This window comes from Callionymus lyra, chromosome 5 (genome assembly GCF_982586985.1).
Source record: "Callionymus lyra chromosome 5, fCalLyr1.hap1.1, whole genome shotgun sequence".
Taxonomy (NCBI): Eukaryota; Metazoa; Chordata; class Actinopteri; order Syngnathiformes; family Callionymidae; genus Callionymus; species Callionymus lyra.
In genome coordinates, this window is record NC_141822.1 from 29,372,522 (window position 1) to 29,390,318 (window position 17,797).

At 37.3% G+C, this 17,797-nt stretch overlaps 1 protein-coding gene across 2 annotated transcripts; it reads left to right on the forward strand.

Moving 5' to 3' along the window:
- The first annotated feature begins 7,355 nt into the window (after positions 1 to 7,355).
- Positions 7,356 to 15,638, forward strand: LOC148080167 (protein-tyrosine kinase 2-beta-like). 2 transcript variants are annotated; one of them, XM_087791774.1, is made up of 30 exons: positions 7,356 to 7,532; positions 7,612 to 7,808; positions 8,182 to 8,360; positions 8,425 to 8,512; positions 8,589 to 8,668; positions 8,743 to 8,805; positions 8,869 to 8,923; positions 8,987 to 9,127; positions 9,444 to 9,515; positions 9,589 to 9,690; positions 9,862 to 9,970; positions 10,148 to 10,187; positions 10,255 to 10,280; positions 10,363 to 10,404; positions 10,507 to 10,601; positions 10,674 to 10,755; positions 10,862 to 10,962; positions 11,852 to 11,967; positions 12,043 to 12,143; positions 12,240 to 12,329; positions 12,527 to 12,731; positions 12,789 to 12,879; positions 12,951 to 12,998; positions 13,675 to 13,791; positions 13,863 to 13,895; positions 14,015 to 14,048; positions 14,208 to 14,248; positions 14,322 to 14,456; positions 14,525 to 14,605; positions 15,273 to 15,638. In XM_087791774.1, exons 2-30 carry the CDS (start codon positions 7,623 to 7,625, stop codon positions 15,513 to 15,515), a joined length of 2,796 nt encoding a protein of 931 aa, XP_087647900.1. In that variant the 5' UTR covers positions 7,356 to 7,532; positions 7,612 to 7,622; the 3' UTR covers positions 15,516 to 15,638. The 2 variants fall into 2 exon arrangements, with proteins under 2 accessions (XP_087647900.1, XP_087647901.1); XM_087791775.1 differs by having other exon boundaries at positions 7,617 to 7,808.
- The last annotated feature ends 2,159 nt before the right edge of the window (positions 15,639 to 17,797 follow it).

Consider the following 17,797-nt stretch of genomic DNA (forward strand, 5'->3'; position numbering starts at 1 on the left):
ACACACACAAATACCTCCCCCTGCACTAATAGTAGCAGACACTTAGGCGGAGCTTCGGTTATCCCGCCCCCAGCTAATGTTTCAAATACAAAGAGGGTAAGAGAGAAAGAGAACATCTTTTCACATGCACAGGTTTTGACATCCTACAGTTTCTAATCCCTTCACCATACAAAACTGGTGATGAGTGCAACACAACTTCTTGGACTATCAAAGAAGAAACAACAATTTAGTGAACATCCCGGTACAAATACAGCCTACTATCAAAACCGTCACCCCACTTAACCTGACTGGTACCACTCCCTCCTGGTACAGATGGCTCATAAAGGACTTGTAAATTATTAACCACATTTCCACATTTACTATGATGCTCAAAATGGTGAGACTTTTCCCCTTTTTGCCGGATCAAGTCAATTGATACCCAAATAAATTTCTGTCAACTGCACATTGACACACAAATCCATCACATAATAATAATAATAATAAAAATCTCACATCAAACCTTCTTTCACTTCCCAAACACGTGACCCAGAGCAATGGAACCATTTCCTTTTCTCCTCAACAATGTTGTCATTACTCTCAAATAAACAACCACAAAATAAGCTTTGTAGCACATGTTCAAATCTTTATTACAACTGTCAATCCAGAAATCTTATGTTGCCCTCCTCATCACATGTCCCCCTAGAGGCAGCACCAAATTCAACATTAGCTCCCAACACACAGCGTCCTTTCCTCAGAGAAGAACCTTTTGACTGCTCAAGACTGGGTCGACAGAGCCTACCATAGTCCAAGAACATTAAAGGACGAGTGTATCATTTCACAGTATATTGTATAGACTTGTGAAGTTCGTTAAATGAATAGAAGTAGAAGAAGAGTAAGTGTGTGTATTTGTGTCTGTAAGGGTAAGGAAGAGGTGCAGACTATTTATTATCCCATAAACAAGCCTTCGGAACCCACCGTCCCAGACTTTACTTCCTGTCTATCAATGTCTTTCAGTGCACAAACACTATCTGCTGCTTCCTGCGCAGATCAAACGGCATTAACCAGATTGCTGTAAACAGGAAGTAAACTGGACTATTAAAGGTATCACCTTACATCCTGTCTAAACACGTGTCAAAGCTATCGAACAGCTGCTAATCATGACTAATAACTAAACGTGTTCCACACAAATATGTGTGTCTGTGTGTGTGTCTGTGTGTGGTCAAAGTACAGTATCCAAAAGATTGTTTGATTATAGTATGAACAGAGTTCAGTCATGACACAAGGACCCTAGTAAAGAGCAAACAGGTAAAGCAAAAGCTCTATGATTCAATCTACATCCCAACTCTCACCTTAGGTGTATATAAAACAGCCCACATACAAGCAGACACTAGTTCTCCCTGGGATGCTGGGACTGTCACAAAGGAGTGGCTTTGTAAAAGTGCTACCACTCTTCCATACTGAGAGGCCACTTAGAATGGTTTGGCCATCTAGCATGGATGCCTCCTGGGAGCCTCTATGGTGAGATGTTCCAGGCATGTTCTTGTGGAAGGAGGTCAGATTCCATGGCTTTCCCCTTTTTCCACAATTACAGTTTTGACTTGCTTTTTTCATTTTGCAGTCGAGACAATATCTACACTATTGCAGAGAAACATACATACATTTATGACACACTGTCCAACCTAGATTTGTCAAAATGAATCAATATACAGCTCTTTCTTTTATATAGAGATGGACATAATCTTCCTAACAGCTTAAAATAAGATATCAGCCAATCAGAAATGCCTAAAAAGTTATTTTATAAATGTCAAAGATGTTCCTTAAAATAATTGAGCATATGAATAAATAGTAATGCAAAAAAAACACAAGTTTAAAATGATGTCGATCATAAGAATATTAATCATAACATGGAAATTAAAACACTAATGCAAGTGATTCTGTTTTGATTTGATTTGATTTTGATAAGAATCCCAAATGAGTGGTTGTGCGAGTGGAGTACATTCTAAACAGGTTATATAAAAACACATGAACAACGGTGCTCTTTGCTGAAATTGGACATATTGCTTCTAAAAATGGAAAACCGGAAGTGACAGAAATAGACCTAAAAATGATGACACCTAAAAAAAGAATCATCAGAAAGTTCCTGGTGCTGATACCAATGTTTAATCAGTGACGCACGAACAATGAATACATTTTTATTTAACAACCCATTATAAGGAAGGATATATCTCTGACCGCCTGAATAACAACAAACACATACATATAAGGTGATCAAGCTCTCAGGTCTATTGTAACTTATGATCACTAATATACTCAAAACATGAATAATCCGGACAGAGAATAAAGGCAGCATCACTTAAATCGACTTAAACGCACAAAACAGCCACTCACTGTGCAGCAGTTGACAACACATGGTGTATGTGTAGTAGCTCCGCATTTCCATCAGTGAGATGCAGACGAACTTTGCTCCTGAACATTTCTTCATCCTGCTGCTCCACTTTCCACTGTCTCCCCTCACACTCGTCTTCACAAACTATCTCATCCTCTCCTCCCTCCCTTCTTTATGTCATCGCACACATATTAATATTATTATAACACAAAACTCCACCCTCTTGCACCTTGAACTAGAAGCAAATGTAAACATGAGGCTACAGACAAAATCAGTTACTATTGGAGTTGAGAATATGTTTAAATACCAAAATCCACTATATAGCGGCCATTGTTTTTTTAAAATTAAAATAGATGTATATATATCTGTATTTCCCATTCACCACTACAAAACACTTGATTAAAAAACAAAGGTTTCACGTTCAAACAACATTTTGCAGTAAAAAATAGGCTGATCAACCAAAAAGGTTCCATATTGTTGTTTGACAATAGCTTCAACCAAACTAGCCTTCACTCACAACTGCAACAAGATCTTAATACACTCACCTCGTATGTTAACTTGTATGCATTTATGGTTTCTTTCTGTGTTTCCATGTCCACAGCACAGAGCACAGAACATGTTTCGAGACTGATATTTCAAATAAGCTTCGGGCAAACAACTGAGCAGCACAGGTTTCTTTCTATACAATGTGCTCATCAGCCGTGAGCTTTTTGATAATCATTGACAGCTTCCACACGCCCAAAGACTCTCAAGGGTTGGATCATGGTTGTATCTACGAGCTGGGATTTATTTAATGTGTTGGTGCAACTGTCTTTAAAAGCAACAATACCTCAACTTCCCCAGGCTTACACCAAACAATAGCCTTGACAAAACGACAAAAGTATGTTAAGTTAACCATTTCCTCCTTTTGCAATGCTCAAGCTTCTCAGGTCAGATCAGGGCAAAGTGCACATGGCGGAAATATTTCCATGTTTAAGTGTCATACTTAAACATTCGTACTTCAATCAAGATATTTAAATGTATTATTAATATTTTTATGAATTCATAATTTGCGACCCAAACCTGCATAAGCGTAGAAAACAAAAGGAAACTTGCATCATTCTACTATTAATCTTATTCATGTTCATTTTGGGCATTGTAGCTCTTGTTTAGGTCACATTGACTACTGCAGAATTGAATATAAAAATATATATATTTTAAGCTTTTACATTTTAAATGTATTATTTTTCTTTTAATAATTAATGTTTTCTGCAAAAGATAGTTGTAACTGTTTGTAAAGGTTTGTAAGGATACAAAAATTATTGCAACAGTTATTAAGCTTTTAGTTAGTTTTCTTTGTTTAAATGTTAAAAATCATCAATGAAATTAATTATTTTGTGGCCTCAGGTAACCAGGGTTTCGATCCGAGATTCTCCCTCTACAACCGTCAGACAATACAAAAGAAGGTTTCGCATCTGGAGCACACACTTTTTGAACAAATGCGTCTTATTTAAAACTAAATTAAAGTCCTGACCTGTTCGAAGTGCTACGGCTTTGGTGGCGTTTGAATGTCGTGTCAGCAAGTTGATGGTCGTCGACAGGATCCGCAGCTGGCGAGTCAGAACCATCGCAGACATGATGACATCTACAAAAACTCAGCAAGGCTCCAAACCCTCTCTTCCTCTGGCCGAGTGTTTGTTTATTGTGCTTCTCGTCTGAGGAGTTTATCAGTAGAGGAAGTAGAGGGTGGAGGGTCTGAGGTGGATGATAGTTGGGGCGGTGCAGCTTTTATTGAAATATCACATTAACTTTTATGTGTTTGCCCATTTACACATGAAAAGATAGAAAACGAAGCTCGTCACGCTCTTTTCATTACAACTACCATGCGATTTTATTAGATTCATTTATTCGTCAAGCAGAGCAGTCACCTTGTAAAGATCAAGACGTCAGCCTTCCTTCCCTTAAAGACATGCTAATAAACTGAATTATCTAACATGTTCTTTTACATTTTAAACCTCACAGCTAAGATTAGGCGTCAAGGGACCATCAGAGATGAATCAACAACCCCCTGAGATATTTTTTTATGTAATGGAGGTGTTTTGATCATGAATGGTGGGAATAAAAAAAAGAGGTGGATAAGAAAATGAGAAGAGAGAAACTGACCCTATGTGAAAACTTAGGGAATATAGTGTACAGATGAGAAATTACGTTGCCACTCATCTACGTGGCAGGACGATCTTGTTCTTGAATCTAAAACTGACATTAAAATCTTTTAAATAAAAGTTCTTACCACTGATGGTTGACAGGACCTCGGATGTCTCCTCCTGCTCTTCAGGCAACGACAGATTTTCTCCCATGCTGGCCTCCAGCTCTCCCTCACATGCGTCCCGCAGCATCAGAAAACATCAGGATTGATGATGCACTAAGAATAGACACTGAAAGAATCAAAAACAAAACATGAGACATAGGAAGTCATCGGAGGATACTTCACACACGGAGCTCAGACAGTTGTGAGACACGTCGATGTTGGTGCTCCTTGAAAACCTCTGCTTGTACTAACAACATTACACATGCTAATTTGATCTCAAGCTCCAGCTGTGGTACTGATCTTGTTAGCATCTTGACTTCGTTCAGGACAGGAACCAGTCATACTCATTTTATATTAATTTTATCAAAATCAAATATGAGTCAAATCTGAAATGAAAGCCAAAATATTCAGACTTCTAATCAGATACTTCTTCTTCTAAGATAATTGTTGATATTAATCTAGAAATTAAGAAAAAATTCAATTTGTGCTTCAAATTATGATTATCTCACTTTTTTAAAATTAGATCCAGGACTAGACAAAGGTGTCTTTTTTTTCCCTTTTCAACATCAACATTTACCAAGCACTGAAAAAAAAATACGGTTATCATATAAATTGGAATTTAGATTTCTAATTGTAATGTTTACTATACTGCCAAGCATAGCTTGTGTTTTCCGACTTGAACATTTCTTTCTCCAGCAGTTGCTCCCTTTTCTCTTTGACAATAGAGCTGCAGGTCATAAGGACTGGGATCTTGTGACGTGATGATCTTCTGGACTAAATAAAGAGTTCCACGTGGAGTACAATGTGACAAGTTCACACAGAGGGGATGTCCACAGAAAAGTAACAAGAATCAACACATTCCAGGTGTCAAATTGAAGAAAGAACTCACATTCAGCTGGACATGGCTTCAAGTTATTACCAGCAACTTATATCCTGAAGAGAAATACTAAATATTTGATTTATTTAGTTAACGTTTCAGAACATGATTGGGTTTTATTATACTAAACAATTAATTTTGTTTATTTAAAATACCAAACCTTGTTTACTAACACATCCCAACTAACCAACAACAGATGTTTAGTTAAACTAAATAAAAGTTTAATTTCTGAATAATAATTGCTCCTCTTTGTCCAAATAATCAATTGATTTTGAATCTTGAAAATTAATAAAAAAAAAACAAACAACGGATCTCCAAAAATTTCGCCATGTCCGAAGTCATTGTTGTTTTTTAATTCATTACAAATTATATTTCCAGTTTTGTATTACGCTCCATATTAAAAGTGTGAGCAAAATACTTCATTGTTTTTCCTGAGATTCGAAATTCATCCTCGACTTGTGGCACCAACCAAACTGCATGTATGAAAGGCTCGTTTTAGCAATATTTAAAAAGAAATAGGCCAACTAAGCTAAAAACGTCACCCCAAACGCTAATATAACGTCATCTAAATATTATTACAAATGTTCGTTGTTTTTTTAAGTGCAACAGGGGTCATTTTTTTACTTATTTGCCTAAAACGAACATGAGAGCTTCCTCCATGTTTAATAGCGATGCATGTGAAGCACCTGTTGTCTTTCATTTGTTTAAAGTTAAGACTTGCTGTCAGAACTCGAGCATAAAGTCACGACAGCTCCCTTTATAATAATAATTCCAATGAATATTAGCGGTAAATAAATATGAGGGTTGCTTAATTGTCGAGAGTTTGCTCGTGAAAGCGTTGTAAATAAATGAAAAGTTAATATTACAACAGGTGTGTAGTGTGTATGCCTACCGTTTCAGATGTTAAACTTGTATAAGTAGTCTTTAAATGTAACATTTAGCTCAACGCTTCAGCCCTTCACTGAACTATGTCCCGCCTCCTCATCCGTGATGCATCACGTCCCCGTTAATAAGGTACAAATAATACATGTTTCATTTGTTTGCATTTTGTTTCCGCACACGATTTCCAGGTTACAGTAAATACAAATACACGCGATATTATCTGGCAAATTCGGGGGTTTTTTTTACCTACAAAACAATTAAACTGTAGCGCTCCCTTGTGTCCGCTTAATATATACTCGAGTAATATTTTTATTTTTAACTTCGAGTAAAAATATAATTTATTTTAAATATGACTGTAATATTTAAATAATATTATTATTATTGACCCCTATGTCGACATCATCGAATGATTTTACATATAAATTAATCATTAAAAACCATGTTCTAATGTCAAATTTAAGGTTTAAGGTTACATTTTTAGGTTAGAAACAAATGTTTTCACAGAAGTAGGAAGAAGTATAAGTGGAATGGAGATATTTAGAGTTTAAAAAATAAAATTAAAAACCTGTAAAGGACTTCCTCACTGTAACCTGAACATACAGGTCAAAAGCACATGATTAAAAGATAAACAAAACTTTAATTTTACATTTTATCAGATAATAGTTACATGTCAAATTAGTTTAGAATTGATTTTACGGTTTAATTCCGTCAATAATACCTGACAACGTGTCTTTTAGTCTGTCAATGAATAGCTAACTAATAAGGTTGATATTAGGATTCACTAGTCAACTTCTCAGCAACAAAAAAACAGAAGAGCTGTCTGACGCTTCTGATCCGCGACAGTGGGTTGTGGTTTTCATTACCTTTTTGCTGCAGATACAAAACAAAAGTGCACACTGCACTTGTCAGTACTTCATTTCTTGCCTATATTTGACTTCCTCATTTACACACAAGAACTATTTCCTCTTTCGCTTGCTCATGTGGGGCTTCTTGAGACCAAAGTTTCGGTTTTCGGATCTAGAACTTCACAGCAACAGACGGACAAGCAATGTTTCCATTTTTAATTTAAAATAACCTTTTCCTGACTTCTTTGTGTGTTGCTTGGAGCTCGTACCATACTGGTGAGTATGAAGACAACGTCATGTCATCTGAATAACTTAACAACGCTTTGATTTCCTGTTTGTCTCCATCATTGACAAGGTTAGAGAGTCATGTCTGGAGACAGGAAAACCTTGACCTGGAGGAGCCTGTCTTCGCCTGGCTCCACCGATGTGTCCCCTGTTATGAGCCACAGTAATAGCCTAGTGAAGATCATCAAAGTGTGTTTCCTTAGCAACAACTGCAACCTTAGCAAGAACTTCAAACTCGTCCGATGTGAAGACGGAAGCACTGTCAAGGTAATTATATCAATGTTGATTAACGTCTTTTTACTTTTGGATCATCTCTCACACACAAATTTTAAAATGATCAACAATACTGTCCAGTGCACATTGTACAAATATGCTAGTAGATTCTACTCCTTAACAAATTTAACAAAAAATCATTATTGTAAAGTTTTTATTAAATATTTAGTTTTAATAATTGAATTTTGAAAATTGAACATTTTCACATAGGGTTTGATTTGTAGCCTTTTAAATTCAATATAAAATTGTTCACAATATTGTACAAACATTGCTATGCTATACCAATCCATACCATAATGTACCGTACTGCACTGCACCATACTATATATTTAGCAGAGCTGACGTACCAAACTTCGATGTGTTCCAGGACATCGTTCACGTCGTGCTCTCTAGTGGATGTGTCGGTCCAAACATCACACACAACCTGTGTTATGGCTTACTGCTCAAACATCTGAAGTCGTCAGAGAAGCATTGGCTTCATCCAGACTTGACTGTGTCTGAGCTTACCCAGCGCTACGAGCAGCAGCACCTGGAGGCTGAATGGAGGTCAGCATTTGGTGTTTTTACCCGCTGATCAAAGGTTCATAAATATATGTATGTTTTATTCCAGATATGACCTCAGGATTCGATACATACCATCGAATTTCTGTGAAAAGTTTCAAGATGACAAGACAACCATGGTGTACTTTTACCAGCAAGTGAGTCATTGTGAGAGAAGTATGTCATTTTAGACCCTTTAACACGTTATCGTCTGCTCTTTGATTTTAACATCAGGTGCGAAGTGACTACATGCAACATTACGCCTCAAAGATCAGTGAAGGGATGGCTCTGCAGCTTGGTTGTCTTGAAATAAGGTGTAATTGACGGGAATGTAATCGTCAAATATCTGGTTCTGAAAAAAATCTTAATTGTATTTATCTCTCCACAGGAGATTTTATAAAGACATGAATCCTAAGGGACTGGAGAAAAAGTCCAATTTTGAATTCTTAGAGTAAGTGTGCACTATCTTTACAAGAGTTAAGTGTGGTAACAGAATTGATCTGCCCCATAATAGAAAGGAAGTTGGATTGGACCTTTTCTTTCCCGAAGAACTCATCAAATGCATGAAGGTAAGCCGTCAGACATCTTGTTGGCTTTCTTTCACCAGACCGGTAAAAGCGTTGTTGTTCCAGCCCAAGCAGCGGCGACGGCTGATCCAACAGACCTTTGAGAACTACTCAACTTTGAACCAGGATCAGTGTATGAGCAAGTTCTTCAGCACCCTGGCTCAGTGCTACAGCTTCACGGAAGAGAGTTTCTCCTGCCAGCTGGTGGTAGGATTTGTCTGAACACAAACTACTCAACTTACATTTATTTCACAATATACAATGGTGGAACAGCAGAAAAAAATGACGACATGATTAGAAATGTTTATTTGCTGATTATTTATTTATGTAGATGCAACAGAGAAGTGTGTTTTTGGTCACAAGTTTCTTTAAATGTTTACTTGCTAACTTGTTCTATAAATAAAAAGTGTGAAAACATGCGATGGAAGTTTTTTAAATATACAATAGTTAAATAAAATTGTTCTTCCTCTAACAGTGACAGAACTTGACCAAACCCTAATTGTGTCCTTTTTTTTTCTTCAAGCACGGCTGGATAGTCAACATAGACCTTGTCATCGGCCCTGAAGGCATCAGTCAGCAAACAGAAAACACAACTGTGTGATCAAAGCATCATTCCCCAACTAGCCTTTTCGCATGTTGTTTGACATCTTAACCTTTATGTGTTTCAGCCTGTCTGCATGGCTTGCTACTCTCAGGTGAGGAGCATCAGTTGGTCAGCAGAGAGCGGCTCTCGCACTCAGCTCTCCATCAACATAGAGGGAGCCAAACAGGTACAAGTGAGCCGTGTTGATGCCAGGCCACTATTTTCTTTATTTGACCATTTCTACAGTCACTCAATGAATGTCTATTTTTCCACATCTCTCCATCCACATTTGTGCTTGTCACTGAAAAATAGTTAGAAGGTTTTTTAGGAATTCATATGTATTTTTTTCGTCCTGCAGCCGCTGTCAGTGAGCACAGGATCCTTGTCTGTAGCAGAAAACATGGCTGAACTTATTGATGGATATTGTCGACTGGAAGGTGCTGAGACCTCACGGATCACCAAGCAAAGTAAAGGCACATACTCACTTTTAGATAATCAAAACACTGTGTGTTCATATTTATCGTACTTCTACAATGCCGAACCAAATAGCCATTTATTATATCATACATTTTTTATTTTAATTTCTTACCTAAAGATGCAAAATGCCTCACTCTGAAATGTTTCCAAACCCCTTATGGTTTCAGGGAGAGACAAAAGAACGAAATTGCCAGACATTCCAAAATGGTAAGAAACTTGCAGGTATTCTGATTTAATGGATGTCATGTTATAATGATGGTGCTTCCTCTTTCAGCACAAGCACAAGTGGCCCTAAAAGATGTATGTTTTTTCTAAAAAAAATACTAGAAGTATACATGAACGTTAAATTTAAAAGTGTATGTTAAATAAATTATATTTTCAGCATCATCCATCTACGCTGAGATACCAGAATCTACCACAGATGGTGAGATTTATTCTTAACTGTTAATGACGGTATAACATGATTTAAGAAATAAACAGGTCCTTTAAGGTTAAAAGCAACTAAAACATCCGTTAACGTTTTCAGAGAAACCTTGTATTTCCAGAGATGACATCATAGTTGGACGAATCCTTGGAGAGGGTTTTTTTGGAGAGGTCCATGCTGGAGTTTATAAAGGCCCAGTGAGTTTTAACCATTTTTTTTTTAAATCATGTAGCTCATGCTACACTTACAAAAGTCCTGAATTTCTCTAGGATGGAGAAAGGATTAATGTGGCCATTAAAACTTGTAAAGATTGTTCTCCTGATATCAAGGAGAAGTTCCTCAGTGAAGCTGGTGAGCTTTGTGACATCCGCACCAGAACATTGCATTATATATACAGTATATATATATATATATATATATATATATATATAATTGTTTTTTTATATACTTTTGACAGAGTTGATGAAGAATCTGGACCATAGTCATATAGTACGTCTGATAGGCGTCACTGAAGTCGACCCAATTTGGATTGTAATGGAGCTCTATGCGCACGGAGAGGTGAGGATATAAATTCAGTCTCATTCATGAGTAAATCCCTGTGCAGATTTGTACATAAAGGTCTCTGCTATGAGGAACCTACTTCAGATTCATGAACAGACTCAGAAACACTCAGATCTGGTCATAAACACGTGTGTTAGAATAGACAATGTTGACCATAAAAGGAGGTGTAGATGATTCTGTCTGCTGTACAGACACGCAGCAAACAGAGAGAGAGAATTCAAATCATTTTGCATGAAGTCGAGTTTAGAAAAAAAAAATGTCATAGTGTATTTTCTTGTAAAATGTGATTGATTGATTTATTATTTACTATATATATATATTATATATTATTATATGTATTTATATATTTATTCTTTTTAATCTTTAAATCAGGTTGTACATCTGGCAAAGGAATCTGCAGCTTATTGTTCACACAACAAAGCACAATATGAATTCAATTGTTTATTTCCAATAGTGACAAACATTATTTTAGTGCATTCTTGAATTTATACAAAATGATCAGGTGTATATGTTGTGAGTATCTAACACAAGATCGCAGATACTAAAATATTGATGAAGCCAAAATCTCTGTTCACGTTTTACACACACAATTTGTTCTGCTCCCCCTTTATGAATGAGACCCAGTATGTATTATTTTTATTTATTTATCTATTGTGTAACTTAAGTCTAGATGCAATCACACACGCACATTTGTCACACAATTGTGTAGAATAGACTCGCTTATTCAAACACTTTTTAACCGAAACATGTTTTTATTTATCTGTCTGTGTTGTTGTTTATGTGTATATATATGACTACTCCTGAAGTTATTATTCTAAGTTGTAATCGTCTTTACGGTTCAAGATATGTGTTAAAAAACAAAAACAATAAGTCTTTTTATATTTAGCTCGGCAACTACTTGGTGGAGCAACAGTTGGTTCTGTCCACTAAGACACGGGTCCTCTATTGTCTTCAAATTTGCAAAGCTCTGGCCTACCTGGAGGGTCTTAATATGGTGCACAGGTGGGAAACACAATTTCAACTTTAAGCATAAATTGAAGAGCTTGAGCTAACAGTGTCTTTTTTTTTTATCTGTAGAGACATAGCGGTGAGAAACATTCTTGTGGCTTCTCCCTCTCACGTCATGCTGGGTGACTTTGGTTTGTCTCGCTACATGGATGAACAAGAGTATTATAAAGGTGTATACACCCACACACACACACACACACACACACACACTCACACACTGGCTCATATTCATTACTCTGATGTTGACTGTCATGTTTCTGTTAAAGCTTCTGTTTGTCGTTTGCCAATCAAATGGATGGCTCCGGAATCCATCAACTTCCGAAGGTTCACGACAGCCAGTGACGTGTGGATGTTTGGTTAGTATCAAATAAAGAAGAGAACAAGGATTTCAGCTCAAACCAGGATTTTCTAAAAGCATGTTTTGTCATTTTCAAAACATTTCCTTCCCTAAGGGCAGTACTTGCTGACATATTGATTTCAAAGCAAACATACAAAACAATTCAAATGTGTGGTATCCAAATCCTACTGTAAAATGAATCCTGTATTTCTCCAGGAGTGTGTGTGTGGGAGATCTTCTCTGTGGCCCAACAACCTTTCTTCTGGCTAGAAAACCATGAAGTGATAAACCAGATTGAGTCAGGAGTTCGTCTACCTAAACCTCAGTCCTGCCCTCCGATGGTCTACTCACTGTTGACCCAATGCTGGTCCTACAGCTCGCACAGCCGGCCCCCCTTCGCCCAGCTTGTGTGCACACTGAGGTAAACACAAACACACACTTGTGGTACAAGGTGGTGCTGATGTGTGTTTTGCTTCAGTGAAATCCACAGAGTGGAGGAGGATGAGGAAGGAAGGTCTAGCTCCGTCCTTACATTCTCCGACTACAGTCTTGCACAACCTCCACCAAAAGTACATATTATCAAACTGCCATAATACTCTCATGTGTGTTGTGAGTAAAATGTTTGTTTGTCTCTCATCAGCCTTCTAGAAATCCAGGGAACACTTTACCAAGAGGCAAACACATGGAGGTTGTACCTTTTTTCTCTCATAAATGCTTTCAGTGATGCATTTTAACTCTCACCTTAATTACATCTGTTTTATGTTTAACCAGTTATATACAGTATATACTCTCTTTTTCCGATCCAGATTATTTTGTATGGGTTACACTGGTTAGTTTAGCAAAAATATCCAGAGAAACGAGCAGTTGAACTGCATGTTTATCAGATTATTAGAATTGTCTAGCTTTTAGAAAAGTAAAAAAGTATTGATACCCCAGTACACATCGCGATCAATTGACCAAATATACAATATCTATATCGATTTTATTTTGTGAAACTAAAAATTAATGTTTTAGCCAATATGGTAGTTGTACACGACATCCGCAACTCCACTACGCTAGATGGTGCTAAAGAGCTTCTCTGATGTATGTCACCGACATGGATGCAGTTAGAGAGAACAAGTAAAGGTTAAAAATATGGCCAAAAAAATAGCAGACTTTTTGGAGCATCTCAGCGTCCTGTATTCATGTTACACTCATCTAGAAAATAAACTTTTATCTTGATTTGAGTTTTGACTTTATTGTCCTTTCCATTTTGGGATTATTGTTTATTGTGAATTTAATCAACAATTTAGATTATCACAACACATAACTCTGTCATAGCAACTCTAGTCTTGATAACTAATCAGTTTTAATCTTCATTGAAGGACACCGATAGGATGAGCCACATGATGGACCAAACCCAAGTACAGGACACCTTAGAAAGACAGAGGAGAGAGATGATAATGGACAGAGAGTGGCTGGAGCAGGAGGAGAAGCAAATGGTAACACAAACAACTGCACACTTACACACAGAGATACACACTTTGATATAATAATGAGTACATGTCTACAGGATCCTTCAATGCAAGTGGAATCTCACACAAAGGTGTGTTAATTTGTTTCAAAATTCCTCTGTACTACCTCCTCCTGTCCACTAATAGGGAGTAAAAAAAACTTTTCTGCTAAGAATTATTCATTCTCACTCTTTCATTTCCACCTTTGCAGCCTCCTGACAACAAACAAACAAACGCAGATGACGGTAAGTGACAGTTTTCCACACACATCATGAATTCACTCCTCAAACTCAGCTGATTGTCCACAGGAAGTAATCCAGCATCTGCAGAGTTACAATAACATCTTAATGTTTCTAAATATTTCATCCAAACAAAAATTGAAACTAATTTTCTATTTGTCTTAGAGCCACCACAGAAGCCTCCGACACCTGCAGCAGCAACAAAGGTGAAGTTAATATGTTTGTTTTGAAGATTTAATATTTTAATCTGATAAGAAATAAGAGATTTCCTTCCTGTAGACTCCGCCCACAGCTGAACTGGACCGGTCAGAGGACCGCGTCTACATGGGGGTCATGGCAATGGTCAGACAAGTGGTCCAGCTGAAGAACAACATCGGAACGCTGCAGGTCTCAGAGTATCCTGATGCTGTCAAGGTACGTGTTTTTTCTTGACGTGCATGTGTTTGCACTATTATAATTTGACACTTCCTCTTCGCCAACAGGCCATCGGTGTCAGTCTTTGCAGTCTGATTCAAAGTGTAGACGAGATCCTTCCGGTCCTCCACAGGTCTGTTACCACTGAGGTGAGTCAACATCCGACGCATCAAACATGTTTTTTAGAGAAGATTTGATACGCATTCCTGTGGTTGACCACAACCAACACCTTAGTTTCCTAGAGACAATCTTTTTTTCCAGTTGTTGTTTTCTGCACCAGTTTTCAACTTTCCCAGATGAATTTTCTGCGTTTTAGAAAAAAATGTTTTGTATGGTTAAGCTTGAACACAAAATCATATAGAAGAATACAATACACACCTTTTATGTATTTATTACTGACAAAAAACATAAACTATATATTTTTCAGCATTTTTTTCTATCACCATATATGTTCAATTGTATACAATTGACAATATATTTTCTATTTTTTATTAAATCATATTTTCTGAAGTCAGAACCTTTATTGATGTATTGCTGTGATAAATTTGGAGATAAAATGTATCCGACAAAAGGAGTTACAAAGGCAGTTTATTGTGGTAAAAACAATATAAACTGTCTTAAACAAGATATTGGAATTTTACACAGAATGGAAATCACTCTGAACCCTCATACTGCACAATGCACTGGTACTTTGTATTTAGTCTGATAAATAAAATAAATAAAAACTCCATAAATTATCTCCACTGAATGTGACTCCTCTGATAGGCCCTAAAAATATTTCAAATGAGTGATCCTTTCTTTCTTTCTGTTGATCAGATCGAAGGAACTAAGAAACTGCTGAACAACGATTTAGCCGAGCTGATCAACAAGATGCGACTGGCACAACAAAACTCTGTCACGTCTCTGAAGGAAGAGTGCCTTCGGCAAATGTTGGCAGCTTCACACACACTCGCCCTGGACTCCAAAAACCTCCTGGATGCTGTTGATCAGGCAAGAATCCGAGCCAATTTGGCCAAGCCTAAACCTGTTGCGTGTTGCACAGACGCTGCTGGGGACTGATGGGACGAACAGTATTTTTTAATAAGCAAGATCAAAAGTATCATCAGATAAGTTTTAAACTGTGATGCACATCATGCACATAAAGTTAATGTGTTGCTGTTACAATAAAGCTGGAAAACGGTTTATTGTCGTTGTATTTTCTTGTTCTGGCATATTGGTCGGTAAAAACATTTTAGATTGGTACAATTCCATTAAGAGTCTACAACATTATTCACGTAACCTTAACAGCGTGTCATCTTAACTCATTTAAAAAATTGTCTCGGTAAAATCATTCAGAGATTTCCAGATGTTTCTTATCACATTTTTGCTGATGACATCCAGCTCTACTGCTCTTTTGACCCAACTGAGCCCCAAAGGCTGAACAGCTTAGGCAATTGTTTGCTAGAAATCAAACAATGGTTGAGTGAAAAAACTTTACAGCTAAATGTGGACAAAACTGAAACTCTGGTGATTGCTCCTGATGATAAGATTCCAGGGTTGAGTCAGTACTTGGTTGACTTAGGTCAGTCTGTCAAACTGAGCCTGAGAAACCTGGGTGTTGTATTTGATAAAGACATGTCTCTTGTTCGACACTGCAGAAAACTGACCAGAAACTGTTTCCTTCAACTGAGAAAAATCTCTAAACTTAGGAAAATGTTGTCGGAACATGATCTGGAGCTTGTAATCCATGCGTTTGTTTCTTCTCGTCTGGACTATTGTTACAGTTTGTTTTCATGTCTTAACAAGAAGGATCTGTCTCGTCTGCAGTTGATTCAGAACTCTGCAGCGAGAATTCTGACCCGCTCAAGTAGGAGAACTCACATTTCTCCGATCCTTAAAACTCTTCACTTCCAGTTTCTTTCAGGATCAACTTTAAAATTCTGGTTCTTACTTTCAGAGCTATTCATGGTCAGGCTCCTCCTTATATCACTGATCTGATCCAGCCTTACACCCCAGCTCGGGCTCTGAGGTCTGTGGATCAGAATCTACTTATGGTTCCACGCACACGGCTCAGGACCAGAGGAGAGAAATCTTTTCAGGCTGTTGCTCCTAAGCTTTGGAACGATCTTCCTCTCTCTTTGCGCTTGATGGAGTCTACTGACTCCTTTAAGAAACATCTTAAGACGTTTCTATTTGTTCAGGCTTTTCCTTGAATTTCTCGAACTCCTGTGTTGTTCTCAGTATTATCTTGATCTTTAAAGTATGTACTTTTTTGAGTATTGTTTTGATTGTCTAAGCGCTTTGTGACCCTGGTCTCGAAAAGCGCTATATAAATAAATATTACTTACTTACTTACTTACTTAACTTGCTATCACAAAAAAACAACTGTTTTTTATGAGTGGACCAAAAGAAGTTGGAAAAAACGAATAGGCAGTGTGTTGTTTTCAGGCACAGAAGAACAATCCAAATTAAAAGTAAGGGTTTCAAAGGAAGTAGAAGTTTTAAAAAAAGACCCACATTTTCACAGAACCACAGTATGGTGCAGAGAACATACAATCGCACTAACCACTGTGCCATCCTTGGGCCTTATTGTTGTTGTTATCATTTATATTATAATTGATATTAGTGTTGAATAATAAATTTCTCATGACCATGAGTGAATAAGTGAAAATTCTTCACTACCATTCATCCACTGTAATGGCATGTAGTTCATCTGTCAGCTACTAAAGCTGTTGGGTCACTTTCGAAAGGTCTTCACTTCCAAGAGTCAATATAGCAAACGATCACACCTCTTGCTCCAGACTGAAAATATTTGCATAGAAAAAGTTCACACTCGGTAAGTTACGGAGAGAGGTAGAAACTGGTAGAATTAGATTATATTAACAGGTGCAGTAAATGTTGTTTTGTTTTTTAATAATTTTGCTTTGCACGCCACTTTAATTGGACTTGCAGGTTTTCACAAGCAGAGAGAGTAAATCACGGGTTACGGTCTGACAGCAGCACTCAACAAAAAAGGAGTGAGATCTCTGCTCAATTGTTTACGCCCGAAAAACGACATTAGTACAACTTCCAAATGAATGTCATCCGACAACATAGGTGGAGAAACACAATGAAAATAATTGCCTATCAGCACAGCCTGGAGTTTTAATTTTCCGGTCGACAACTGGACCCTGTGAAACTGAACTGGCAGGACTTCTGCAAAATAACTTCTGCATTTGGACAAAAAATTCCTTTGCGTGTGACTTCCTGTCATGCAACATGATAAGACATACAATATGGACGGTGTAATGCGTGTTTCTTGCAGCATTTGGAAATGTTCCAGAGGTGCAATGAGTGTGATTAAATTACCTCTGTGTGTGTGT